Source organism: Xiphophorus maculatus, chromosome 18 (genome assembly GCF_002775205.1).
Source record: "Xiphophorus maculatus strain JP 163 A chromosome 18, X_maculatus-5.0-male, whole genome shotgun sequence".
Classification (NCBI taxonomy): domain Eukaryota; kingdom Metazoa; phylum Chordata; class Actinopteri; order Cyprinodontiformes; family Poeciliidae; genus Xiphophorus; species Xiphophorus maculatus.
In genome coordinates this window covers 15,594,919-15,609,056 of record NC_036460.1, presented here as the reverse complement: position 1 = coordinate 15,609,056, position 14,138 = coordinate 15,594,919, and the positions used below count along the sequence as shown (strand labels likewise).

Sequence of the window (14,138 nt, the reverse complement as noted above, 5' to 3'; positions counted from 1 at the left end):
CTGTAAATATGCTTCATTATTCTGCGCAAACTGCCACAGGCTACAAGTTAATTGTCAGGTGCATGTGCTGACTTGTTAGTTACATGCAATGTTACATTTCACTAACTGTTCCAAGATCGGCCTTTGTCCCAGGAGTAAAGGTTGGCAGTGTGATGGACCTGTTTGCTCTTGTCTCTCAGTCTGGGGGGAGCTACACACACCTGAACCTCCAGCAGCCAAATATCCATCTGTTGAATCTGTTAAACTATTTATATTCAACAACATCATGATGTCTGATATTTTCAGCCAGAAAGCGTCTACGTAAACTGAAGGAACGATTAACGTCTTTTGTGGCGTTCGTAGGTTTTGTGATTTATTTTAGGCAGAAATCAAAAGTTTATATATCCTGCAAAGAAAAAGTTGAATTTAAAAATAGAACAAAATTTTAAAAAGAAAAATCAGCTTAAAAGGAACAGAGCATTTTTCTTAAATGTACAAATCCACAACATCTTTGACCTGTGACATTTCACCTAGCCGTGACAAGTCAATACAGTCACTGGAAAAACTCATCGTTCCCCATGATTCAGCAGGAACAAATTCAACAGCATTAATTTCTAACTGACTTCATTAATCTTTCATCACCGTGGCTGAATTTTACCTCCTACTTTTTCACAGGATTTCAATCAGACTGAAGTCTCACTTTTGACTAGAATACTGTGATATATGGAGGAAGGCTCAATTACTGTGAGCTGAATAGTTTTTATGGCTGCAATCCCACATCATCACCCCTCCACCACCATGTCTGACAGTTGGTATGATTTTTATTTTTGTGTGTGTGTGTGTGTGATTTATGCTGTTTAGCTTTCTCCAAAGAAGTCGCTGTGACTTGACGCATCTCAAATTTAGTTTTATTTAAATCAAATTGCTCAAAAAGTATTTTTGATTCATCAAAATAGAACCTAAATCATCCTCGAATTTCTCTTTGTAGAGTCTTTCCCTACATACTTTGGTCAGTCTGACCTTCTGGTGATGGTACTAGGCTGTTCACTCCAAGGATAATCGATTCTCCTAGATTGATGGGGCGCAGCTATTCTTCAAGATCATTTCTGATGTTTTTACATTAGACTCACATTCATCCAACTGCTCTAAAGTGCATATATTCAGTGATGCATAGTTCAGGAAGCAACGAGGAGATATTTAGTAAAATTGTGCAAGGAACTAAAGAAAATTAATGTTGAGTTCTGAATATGAAGAAAAAAATTCTCTTAAGAAATTCTTTCAAGGGTGCTGAGGTGGTGAAGGGGTTAAGCACCTACATATGGAGGCCTTAGTCCTCGATGTGGCTGTCGCAGGTTCGATTCCCGGCCTGGCGACCTTTGTTGCATGTCTTCCCCCTTCTCTAATTACCCAATTTACTGTCAAATAAAGGCGAGAGCCAATAAAACTTTAGAAAAAAAAATTCTTTCAATTAGTATTTAGCGAATAGAAATGTTGGTAAACCAAACACAGGGAAAGTTTCATCTCATTTAATATCACAGCAGCATCACTGGTCATAATGTTATGCCATTTCTGGAAGAAAAAGTGACAAATAGTAGAAGTTTTAACATTGAGATCTTTATTAAAGCTCAGTTTTCCATTGTACAAATGTCATAGTTGAAACTGCATGCAGTGGCTTGGTTTGAGGCACGTTACTAAGGAAAAATGAACATCGCTGAGCAAACTTGAAGGAAATAAAAATTAAGGACAATATTGCATAACTTAATCTTATTGAGATTTAAAAAAAAAAAAATCCACTTTAGCTGTTTTATGGGGACTTGTGTAACATAGAAACACGCTTACAAAGGCAAAACAGAAGGACAATCACAAACAGCAGTTAAGGTCACCAAAGAGTTGAGCTAACGGAAGGATGAGAGGCACAAAAACAGATGAAGGTGTCACATCCAGGGTAAATATCGCCAACAGGAGACTACACGCTTTTAAAAACTCAGTTAAACCTGAGCACTGTATTCACTGAGGTCTAAATGATGAGACGGGAGACCGGAAATGATGCGTCGACAGTTGTGAAAGTGACCATGTATACAAGGCGCGACAACGTGAAATGAGGCAGGAGCTCGAGCCAACTCCCTTAAATGGACCTTCAACACTAAAGAGGGACACAGTTAAGATAAAGTTCCTACTTGATGTTTATGCTGATGTAGCACCGAGGCTTCATGAGTGAAAAATGTGCAAAAACGTGCCTCTGCACAATGCAGGAGCAGCCAAATCGTCAAACAACAGCAAGTGACACGATGTGGTTAAAAGCTCTTACTACTGTACTTATAAGGTTTGATATTAGTCCGTTTGCCTTTATAATCTTCTTCATAAAAAAAGCACACATACTGCAGCATGAGGAGAACGGCATTCTCCTCTCTGGACAGAGTCCATTCATTTCACACCAGAAAAGAAAAAAAACAAAAAAACATGAAAATACAGAACAGGCACATACAAAGTTACCAACGGTATTGTTGGCTTCTTTCCCAGGAGTCATCTCTCCGAAGCCACTGCGGTGTGGACTGCTGTCCAGGAAGGATGCAGAAACAACACAACAGCTCCAGCCAAACAATCTGAGTAGCCCACAATATTCAACACCACCACAGCATATTCTACTTTTGGCAACAACAAAAAAAAAGGGCTTAAAAATTGATTGGTCATGTAGGCTGCTGATTCAGACAACCTCAATTGTAACACAGTATGGAGGCGGAGAGATAGAGAGAGAGTTCAAACAGAGGATAGTCTGAAAACATTCTGTACTACAAGAAAAAAATACAAAGCAACAGCTGAAGACGTTCATCCCCAACCCACTACTGCATTTTTGTTCATGACAACACTGTTTGCGTCTCTCATTTTTATTTTATCCACCCCACAATTAATCTTTAGGCACAACATCGAGTCAACATCACAGCTTCTTACCGCTTGCCTTTAAAGGTTAAGCTCATAAAAGGAAGCAGCGATTTACCTTTGTATAATAGCCAGAACATGTACATGAATTAAAAATAATATATTAACCATGACCAACACTACTGGATCCCTACATCCAAAGAAAGAAAACAAAACAAATTAAGACCAGGTAGGAGTGGGAGTGATGGGGAGTGCAGAACGGAGGGGCTTCGTCACAGTACGGTCTGCCTTCCATGGGAATGTCGAAGAGAAAGAGGAAGTAAAGAGGGATCGGGGGAGGAAGGACAGAGAGAGAGCGGCTCACCGGCCCTCCGGTGTCTGCGGAGAGTGTTTGTGCACTGTGTGTGAATGTGTGTCCTATTGATATGAAGTCATGATGTGGCTCTATTCCCACTCTGTGGTGCCGGGTGGCTTGGAAGTCAGGTCGTACATCACTCTGGAGATGCCCGGGATTTTCTTGATCTCATTTACCATCTTTAGCACCACCTGGTGGAGTGACCAAAACCAAGTTGCATCATGAGAGTGTTTTGTTTTTGTTTGGGGTTTTTGTCATCACCAATTCTTTTGACTGGGGGGAAAAAAAACCCATTCAAACCAACCGGTGTCTATGTGACAATGTATTCGCCCCCATTGTTCGACATGGACTTCCTAGTTACTCACAAGTTTTGGTCAGCTGAGTCCAACTCGTCAAGTCACAATGGAGCACCGTTACAATCTAGTCTGTACAATTAAGCCATCACTAAAAGTCACACTTTACTAAAGTAAATTTACTTTAGTAAATTAAAGTAAAGTTAATTAAATTTACTTTAGTAAATTTAATTACTATTAAATTATTATTATCTTATTTTATTGAGCTGGTGCCTTCGGTGCCCACCAGCCTTAATCTGTAAAATCCTGAGTTTATACTCCCTAATTTGAAAGTACATAATGTGGCAAACTGCATCATATTATCTTACCTCCTCTGGGATATGGTTACCAGGCATGGCAGCGATGCCCGTCATGAAGTCGCTGGTGATGAACGTGCGGACCACGACGGAGCGCCGACAGGAAGGCTGCTTCTGCTGGGGGTCTCGGTCAAAATGCAGGGGAGTGAGGATGATCGGCATCTGGCTGATCTTGCCTGAATAACCTGAAATAAAAACAAAGAGAATCCAAGGCAAACCAAATGTTTCTGATTAGTTTCAAAAACATCTGATAATAAAACCTGTGACAATAGATTTGTCACAGAGAATACTAATTAATGCTGCAGCCTGACAGGGAGGAATACAGATCCGTTTTTAATCTCCTTTGAAGATGTATGAGGGAAGCATGAGAGAAATGAACAGTAAAAATTAATAATTCCTTATATTATGATGAAATAAGGAAACATATAATATGGAATATTATGATGAAATATATGATATATTTCTTTTCAATATATATATGCTTATATCATAAGCAAATACCTTTAATGAGAATAAATAAAGATTTTCCACACATTCAAGTTAACACTTAGTATAAGGCTTTTATAAAAAAAACACTACTGCTTAGATTTAAAAGAAAAAAAGATGGATTTAGTTCATGGCATCCACTACATTATTTATGTACTAAATTGAAAATATATACACACATCTCAAAAATTTTAACTTTTAAAGAAATCGAAACTTACCAGACTCTCTAAGAATAGAATGAGCAACAAAGTCCGCCTGTCTGAGCGTGCTCAGAACACCGGTGGTCAGGAAAGTTGGGGTAATGTCTGTTGGCGGCTCCTTTACATGGGACCCAAAAATATACACAACTCTGGAGAAACACATGAGTCACAGAGTTGAGGTTAGGTCTTTAACAACACTGAGCTCTAAATGTTTCTGCTGATTGAAGATAAATTGGGATTTTTTTGTGTGTGTTACCTGTTGATGGTATGGCACATGCGAGGGATGAGTCTGGCCAGGAACATCAGTGATTCCCAGTGAGGAGATTCTTTACTCGTTACACCGCACACATAACTGTAAGACCGACAATCTCCCTGCAACAGAGACAAAACACTATCAAATAAATGGGAACAAAAGTCTTCAGAATTAATTCAGGACATTTGTGTAATAAATAGACATTTAAGATGCATAAAGTCCTGTTTTCATTTTCAGACTAGGCACACAAAAGCCATCTATGTTTAGCCACGGTGTCCTGTCTGGCCCACAGATTGAGGTTTGAGTTAAATTTAAACCTCTGGTCTCTAACAGGCAGTCACAGGGCACACCTACAGCAAACTCTCTGCCACTGACTGACTTTGGTAATGTTTGTCAGAAGTTAGAGCCATTCATCTCTAGCTGATCCAAACACTTAAGACAAGAACTTGCTCTGAACACATTTTCCAAGACAAAAGTAATGAAAAAAATGTGGTGGCTTTTGTGTGGGTGTGTCTTGTGGGAAACATCTAAATTACTGTCCCTGCCCAGCAAAAAGCAAACCGCTGGAGACAGACACTGTGTCAGAGTAACTCTGTCTCTGAAGCAATGCTACTTCTCCCACATAAGTGAAACAGCTGACATCTTCCAGAACAGGCTGTTTTTGGGTTAAGCATAAAATATTTCTACAGCTTCTGTCTCAAGGTCCTCTAATCTGTAGATGAAAATTCACTGAAAATTAAAAATTGTAACAATTATGACAAGCTAAAGTGTAGACCCTGATTCAAGAGTTTGAATACATTTGATGTTCTGGTTTACCTGGACACCAACAGTTTTGATGGGCAGCAGGAAGGCATTAAGTGAATGAAGGCTGGTGATCTGCATGAGCTTTTCCTCCTCTTCATCTGATATGCACGACTTGACTCTCTGGAGCAAGGCATGAGGCTGGACGGCAAGGAAACACGAGAAGGTTCAACATGACAAAATGCAGCTGGCTTTGTCCCAACAAACAGAAAAACAAGCCACCTCTGAATAAACATAAAATTATTTTATCAGCAAACTGAAGAGGCTTAAATGTTGTTAGTAATTTTATTTAGGCAAATTCTATATTTTCAGGGCAAAATGGAAAAACTAGATTACAAGGGTGATATTTCTGGAGTGACTAATCAACCAGAAGCATCTCATTATTATTTACAAAGCACCTAGAGAAGAAACAGCCACTAAAGTCTTCACTTTTCAGTGTGTCCAAAGCTGTACCGCAGCACCATGTTGTCTCCATGCTGAATGTTCCCACAGTTCGTTCTTCCTATAAACTTTCATGTGAGAAATTATATTACTGCTGGAAAGCAACAGGGAGTTGTCATCGGACTACACAGTAAGAAATGAACTCGAACACCAATTATGTCCCTGCAAATTTCAAAGAATACCTTTTTGCAGACAAAGTTTGAGATGCTTGATCAGAATAACAAAAGAGACTCAAGTTATCAGACATGAACTTGTTCAACTGAAGTGGATCTTTAGTTGACTTAAAACAGAACATCCACACTTTAGAGAAAAGTGTAGCATAAAAGTTAATGATGGTTATCGTATTTTCATGCATTGCAAAAAGACCATTAGACAAGAAAACAGTCTGACTTTTTCACTGACCTTTTTGACACTTGCAGAAAAGTCTGTGACAATTTTGAGGATGTTGTTTGTTTCAGCAAAGTCCTTACAAATATAAGGCTCTTCAGCACAAATCACTCTGATGGACAAACCAGGACCTAAAGGAAAAAATAAATAAATAAATAATGTGTACACTGGCGCCAGGATTGACACTTATGTGAGCAGTAGTTGTTTATATGATTGAAAAAAGAGAAAACACATTAGATGAAAAGCTTAAAATGCTTATTTAGTGTGGACTGTATTGATTTAACAACTGAATACTATAGTGACAGTGAATGCACATGTGTATGTTTACTTACCAGGAAAAGGATGCCGAGAGACAATCTCCTCTGGCAGGCCCAACTCTCTCCCCAGCGCTCTCACCTCATCTTTATGAAAATCTTTCAAAGGTTCGATTACTTTTCCCTGGACGGAAATAAAAATGTATTCAGCATTTTTACAGTTTACACATATCTGTGGATTTAGGTGAAAGGGCAAAAGCAAGACAAACTAATCCATAAGCACAATCAGTAAATATCTACAAAATGTATCTATAAATGCAAGATATCCAGCAGAACCTGTATTTATACTGTGCTGATTAAGCATGAGAGCAGGCAAACAATTCTTTGAAATACTGAGTTTTAAATTCTTTACTAATTTGTTTTTCAATTTACTTTCTGAAATCCAACTTGCATTCAGTAAATGGCAAGAACTCACACCAGACAGTCCAAGTTAGGTGACAGTAGGAGTTTGTGTGAGCAAGTACCTACCTCATCTCTGAGTTTGCGGATGAGCTCGGTGTCGTTGTGGTGTGTTTTGATGACCTCTGCCTTTCCGCTGGCAATATGAGAGGCACTCTCAATGAGATCAGGGCGCAGGGTGCCCTGCGCCAAGAAAACCTCTTCAGGGTTGAGGTTCATTTCTCCAAGCACTTCATTAGCCACCTGTCAAGTGACACAGAGGATCAAATGGTGAACTTATAATATTAAAAGCAATCGGTTAGTAAGTCAAAACTAAAACTCAAGAAGTGTTTACATTCTTGCTGGTATTTGCGCAATTATTTCCACAGTTTTACTAATTGAAATAACATTTCTGCTGGTACGGCACAGTTTAATTTTTCACATATTGTAAAAAGTCTGTTTCCTTTTAACACAAAATAACACATGCACAGTTTTAAAAAATATTTACTCGGTCTCACATTCCTTATCCTTGGAGCTATTTTTAATAACTACACATTATTTTTATGTTGTAATTTTATCGATACAGTACAGTATATTCTTAGTTGTTTTTTTTGTAAGATATTCTTTTAGATTTCTGCCTGTCGCTTTGCTGCTGTTACACCCAAATTCCCCCAATGTGGGACAATAAAGAGTATTTTTATTCTATAAAGAGCGAAAACCGTAAAGGACAATTTTAAATAGAATTGTCAAAAAGTTGCTGCTTACTTTGACAAACGTGTCTCCAATAATCTTCCTTTTCTCTTCAGGATTGGTGGTCATATTTAAGGTTTTACTGATGCGTTTCCGTGGCGTTCTGTCCTCGTCAGAGATTGGAAGAGTTGTCGTCCCGTTGTAAAAGGTGTGAGCTGCATTTACCACTACAGAAACGAACATACTGACGGTTAATTTATACAGAATGGTTAGACATGCACAACTCAGTAAATTAAATAAATAAAGAACATGGGTGTTTCCAGTAATTCAATTGAAAGTGCAACTCATAGGTCACCATTAAAGGAACCTGGATCTCCTTAACACCAACTGTTGAGATGATATATTGTCAAGAACATCTACATAGTTTTCAGTTTCCAAATGTTTCTGTATTGAAAAAAAACGTTTTTAGTCTTATTGTTCAAATTTTCTTAAAATAAATAAATAAAAAATACACGAGGTTCACTTTTGAATGGTGTGACTGAAAATCTGATCAGGTTTTCACATTTATCAACCTGTAAATGTCACAACGTAACCACCTTTCTATAAAAAAATAAAAAAATTTAGCAAAATCTTAAACCGTTTCCCATAGAAGATCCACATAAAAATACTTCTACAGAAACTACAGAACAACTAAAAACTTGTTTCCTACCTTTGAGTTTAATGCCCAGCTTGGTGAGGGCCTCCTCCACACTCAGACTCTCTCTCTTCCTCATGAAGCCGTTGTCGATGTGAACTGCTATCACCTGCTCCTGGTTTAGAGCTTTGTTCAAGAGAGCAGTGCAAACTGTGGAGTCGACTCCACCGCTCAAAAGAACCTGTTGAACCAAAAAATGACTTGAGTTTTACCAAGATCAATATTTTATCAATTTAATGTTATTTTAACCAACTAATCATTATGACTTAACCACCTAGTCCGCTGTGAAAAAAGTAACGTTTAAAACTCCCGCTAAAGCGCAGAACCAAGTCATGACTTTAATTCAACAGAGTGAATACAAATATTGCTACTTATCTTCAAACTACCACTTCTGTACGCACCTCCTAATCAGCAACAGCACTTCACACCAAGTTTAATAGTCAGAAAATATTCTTTCTTCCAGAAGGAAATCAAAGCAAAACATTTTTTTTCCTCCAACTTTAGGCAGTTCCACTCACCAGAACTTTAGATGTGCCCACTTTTTCTCTGATTTCATTGATGCAAACCTGCTGCCGGTTGTGCACGGTAAAGTTACTTGTACAACCCGCAATCTCAAACAGGAAGTTGCGCAGCATCTCCATCCCTCGCTCTGTTAGGTCGACCTCAGGGTGAAACTGGGTCCCATACAGCTTCTTCTGTTCATTAGCAATCCCTAGATTGAAAACAGGGCTTTTAACACAAATCATGACCAAACATGTGCCATTTAAACCTTTTGAATTAAACTACATACTCTAATATGCAAAGAATACGCTGCACATCGTTTTTAAAATAGTACAGAAGTTTATGCATGCTTCTAGGTTTTATGACAACAATACAGAATATGCAAAACTCTGATTATCTAAGATTATCTAAAGTGCCTCTCACCAGCAATGATGCTCCCTGACTGAGCCACCACTTTAAAGCCATCAGCCACTTTATCCACGCTGTCACCATGGGTCAGCAGCACCAGCTCCTCCTTCTGAAGGCCTCTGATAAGAAACACACACACACACACACAAACGTCAAATGAAGATAACAAGTGTTTACTGATCTGTTGGGTGATAGTTATTGTGTACCCCCAGTGTTTGTGGTAGGAGTCTAGAATAACAATGAATGTGACATTTTTTGACATATTAGAGAGAAAAGGTTTTTGACACTTACATATTTCTGATCAAATGTTTTTTTTTCGGATTGTGTGAGAAATTGCACCTTTCAAGAAGAAATAAAATGTATAGGAATAAATGTGATTCTGAAGATTACCTAAAGTTAAACTTATCTAAATAAGAAAGTTTGCAATGTAGTTAAGATTAGTTTAAATTTAAAGTTGAGTGAAATGTGCTGCAGGCCAAGTAAAGCTGAAACAATTGAACTGGATTGTGATGAATCAAATATTAAAGTAATCAACTAATTTAGTAATCGTTAACTAGAACATACAAACTTCAAAAAAGATCATTTGTTGAAAACACAACATATAAAGGGCTGAATTTTTCACATGTTGATGTTAGAAGTATTTTTGAACTACAAATGCATCATTTGCTATAAATAGAATGCTATGTTCTTTTTCTTTTAGGCAAGCAAATATTTTTTTCTTATTTAAGACAGGATTAGAATTATTTGTTTAGTTGCATTTTTAAAAAAATATTTCTAATATTGTATAAAATCTGCAGAATGTGGCAGGTTTTTAAAATCTATTTAACTGGTCCGTCGTCAGAATAATCGGTTACTAAAATAATCGTTCACTGCAGTCCCAAAGCCAAGAGAAGCATTTAGATGAATAAAAAAAGTACATATTTCATAATATCAACAACCTTTGAACTAATATTTTTGCAACAATTATGTTTGAATACTTCAGATACTCAATGTATAAAAAGTTTCTACAATACCTGAAAAGGGAGCACGTGTTGTCCAGCACAATGTTGAACACTCCATCCTCCCTTACGCTCTTTTTATGGACTGTACCACCGAAAACTTTATTCATCATCTATGGCAAACACACAGAGTTAATAATTACAAACTGACTTAGTTATGGTGTGCTTGAAATACAGTAAATCATTTCAGAGAGTGGAGGAAATATTGCTGTTCCTTATCTTAAGAGGCAAACAGCCTCTTAGGACACTTCAAGTATGAAGCATGGATAAAGCTACCTGCATCCCATAGCAGATGCCAAGTACGGGCTTTCCTATGGTGAATATGGCCTGGTCGAAATACGGAGCATCTTCTGCATAAACAGAGGCTGGACCTCCTGAAATAATGATGGCTCTGAGGAGTGAACGAGAGAGACAGAGAAAAAAACATAAAGACAATGCAAAACCATCACACTTCATTTTAAAGAAAGCATACAAAAAGGGAGAAAAACTATAAAATAAAGGCACTTTTCCCCCACCCCAGGATTCTCACCTGTAACCCTGTTCTCTGATGGCAAAGGCAGGGGTCTCTAAAGGGAGAATCTCTGAGCGGACACACAGCTCCCGCACTCGTCTGTCGATCACCTTCCCATATTGTGCTCCTGCATCCAGGATTGCAACCGCCCCCTCGCAAGATCCATTCTGCGCTGAGGTGCTGATATCCAGCTGTGGATGCAGTTTCACAGACACATTAACATGTTGATTAAATTTAATCTGTTTTTGTGCCTTTAAAAAAAGAAACACATGCAAGAGTTACACAAACACAGACTTAAAAGTGAAATGTCAATGCTAAGTTGGTATCTCTGCATGAGAGCCAGCACAGTGAAGTCAACTTCTCCAAAACTTTCCTGTGCTCCATCTTTAACCTCCTTGCGGAAAATGTGACTCACAAATAGGCGCAACGTGATTAGGAACATGTGAGCTACAACATCTAGACAGACAGGCACTCTTTGAAAATGTGCTGCAACCATTCAGAAAAATCACGTGAAACCTCAAGCTAGTCAAGGGTTATTAGCTTGATCAGCTTCCTAAATGGACATTTTGGTCCAGTGAAACTGGAGCTAAAGGAGAAAAATCTGGATTTCAGGGGAGGGTGTTGGTAAGAGATCACCAAAAACAGAGACAATATTAAAAAAAAAAAAAATCAGAAACCTCTGTTTATGAAACACTAAAGTATTAAACATCCCACAGAGCATTGTTCTATCCATCATCATCATCATCAGAAGATAATGAGAGAATAGCAAATCCAGCTGGGCATGGCGTCTTTTTCGTAACATCTCCCCTCTGTTTACCTAGACAGAGTCTATGTTTCTGTGTCACATAAAATTTTCTAGTGAAATATACCCCTTTATAAGCTGACAAGGAAAAAGGTTGATGGACTACGAGTATTTAAAAGGTGATTGAGTCGTGTTTACTCTAGGATCTTGGTCCATGTCAAGGTATTTTGGACCATTTGTTTTATGGCATATGCTTGAGTGACAAAACACATCAGTTGAGGACCTGTAGAAATGAAAGTGCCAGTCAACCAATGTACAACAACAAAATATCCCACGAAGAGCGCTAAGACCAGAAATATGACCCATGTGAAAAGTGAAAGCATATTTTAGTTGTTTCCAAATGCACATTATACTGTTCCAATACCTAGAGGTTGGATAGAAATATTTAGTAACCAAGAATGTTCAGGAAAAGTACTTACCAGACGACCCGCTAACATCGCAGTAGGAGTCGGTGTCAGTTTTAAGTTTGCTCAAACTAGCCTCGTCAGATTGTTGGCAGACTGACGTTATTTTAGCTCAAACTGAGTGACAGCAGCCTTGCAAAGTAAACGAGACTGACACGAGTTAACGTTTTAGTTTCGAAGCCGATGCTGCGTCTAAAATAAATAAATATGATGTCATTATTACACTGTTAACGATGCTGCCCCAACATATTCATCCCGGCTAACGATTGCTAGCTAGCGGTAGCGTGCTAGCGAGCGAAGAACACACAGCGAGGAGCGTTAGCCTGTTAGCAGCACGGTTTACAGAGCTATGCTAAAACCCACGTCGCGTCGCGCCAGCAGCTGCAGGCACCTACTCGACGAAGACGCAAATGGTGGGAAAAATATGTGACAGACTTGCTTCATGTCAGATGAGTCTGATATATGACGCGTAGCTAGTTAGCAGTTATGAGCAACACGTAAATGGGGAAACTGCAACAGGCACACAGCGGACTACCCGCACCTCCGCGGGGCTGTTGGTAACATGCTGACTAACTTTCCCCCCCCCTTGAGGTGCACAGAGGCCGTCTCTAAACCGCGGGTACTACGGCTTCCAGATCCAGTCACCCGGGCCACTCAGTGCTAGAGTCGCGGCGCGGAGTAACCTATCCACTGACCTTGCTGTCTCCGTTGCACAGAGCCATGGGGGTCTGCCGCTGTGTTCAGTGTAGAAAGCTCTCCCCTTCGCCTCACTGTCCCAGGTCTCACACTGAAAGAGGGCTGCTGGTTAGCTCTTGGATCAGCACGCCGACTACTGCTGGAGAGGCAGACTGTGCTGTGGGTCTGGTGAAGCTCCTCTTTCTCCCCTCATGGGTGGAGCGCAAAGTGAAATTCAACAGATAGTAAAGGGGAAGGGTAGGACTGTCTGCGTTGGAGGCTGAGAATCACAGTTGTGTTATTTACCTGTTTAATTACCTTTAAGCAACAATAATAAACTGTGGATTTGTATATACACGGAGCATATACTGTATACTGCTAGCCAGCAGATGCTTTGTCCTTTTATTCAATTCGATAAGTTTTTTGTTTTTTTTTAATTAAGTGTTTTTGTTACTCATCAACATTTCTTTAGAGTTGACTCCAAAATCCAAATTCTTAGCCCGTGAGGATGCAACGAGGCATTTGCATTTTAAGATGAAGCATTGATGAATGCTTTTCTATCTCCTGCTAAGACAGTATGGAGAGTGTGCTTCTCTTCATTCTAGCAAAAAAAAAAAAATTACCTAGAAGGAAGCTGAAATCTGACCTCATAGGACCTTTGGGGGGGAAAAAGAGGTATATATTTTGCACAGAGCTAATGCAGATTAGATTATGTTGAGAAAAACATTCCCTAAACTAGCTCATATAGGTATATTATCCAAGTGGAAGGATGTATCAAACAAAATCTCACCTGAAGGTCAAATGGTTTTCAACACTGACCTCTGAGGTTCAGGACTGGATCAGATTCATTGAATCTGTTTGCAATATGGATGTTTGAAGACCTTCAATTAGTTACCATGCGTGTTTATTCAAGCAACATTTGTGGGTTGGAATTTATTTAATCTTTAGTCTTTAAAATTTAATCCACACCACTTTAAAAAAAAAAAAAGAAAAATGTTCTGACAGCTGTTCTCAAAATTATGTCATAGACAAAGATGTCTGCAGATTGGTAGATGCACCCGGTAAATATATAACAGATATCTTCAGACATGAAGTAATTTAAGCATGGTTTACCAGGAGGTCTAGTGAAATAGGGGGGAAAATAAGGTCTTGTAATAGCATCCCTTCATCTCAAACTATATCTTGGTAAGTGGTGGTAATGGCAGCTTTACGTTGGTCCTTTCATCACATGCTGTGTCATTAAAATAAGCCTCCGTCTTGTCATATGTTTGCGGGTGGGATAAGCAACTTCACATGGGCTTAAACCAACCCATAAGCCAGACCATGTCGTTATTC

At 38.9% G+C, this 14,138-nt stretch overlaps 1 protein-coding gene across 2 annotated transcripts; it reads right to left on the bottom strand.

The window, feature by feature from the left end:
- Positions 1 to 1,571: 1,571 nt before the first annotated feature.
- On the bottom strand, positions 1,572 to 13,019 carry gmps (guanine monophosphate synthase). Of its 2 annotated transcripts, none has more exons than XM_005805925.3 (16): positions 12,824 to 13,019; positions 10,941 to 11,113; positions 10,688 to 10,802; positions 10,427 to 10,524; positions 9,429 to 9,532; positions 9,023 to 9,216; positions 8,520 to 8,685; positions 7,886 to 8,037; positions 7,211 to 7,384; positions 6,761 to 6,866; positions 6,444 to 6,559; positions 5,616 to 5,741; positions 4,803 to 4,918; positions 4,565 to 4,695; positions 3,873 to 4,045; positions 1,572 to 3,402 (listed from the first exon to the last, which is right to left on the bottom strand). In XM_005805925.3, the coding sequence occupies exons 1-16, from the start codon at positions 12,848 to 12,850 to the stop codon at positions 3,301 to 3,303; spliced, it is 2,073 nt and encodes a 690-aa protein (XP_005805982.1). In that variant the 5' UTR covers positions 12,851 to 13,019; the 3' UTR covers positions 1,572 to 3,300. The 2 variants fall into 2 exon arrangements, with proteins under 2 accessions (XP_005805982.1, XP_023207324.1); XM_023351556.1 differs by lacking the exon at positions 12,824 to 13,019 and adding an exon at positions 12,144 to 12,773.
- Positions 13,020 to 14,138: the final 1,119 nt, after the last annotated feature.

Coding starts and splice junctions, on each gene's coding strand:
- gmps (XM_005805925.3), bottom strand. CDS start 12,850: ATGGCTCTGTGCAACGGAGACAGCAAG. Junction 10,525..10,687: donor GCATCTGCTATGGGATGCAG/GTAGCTTTATCC, acceptor TGTTTGCCATAG/ATGATGAATAAAGTTTTCGG. Junction 5,742..6,443: donor TTTCTGCAAGTGTCAAAAAG/GTCAGTGAAAAA, acceptor CTTGCCGTCCAG/CCTCATGCCTTGCTCCAGAG.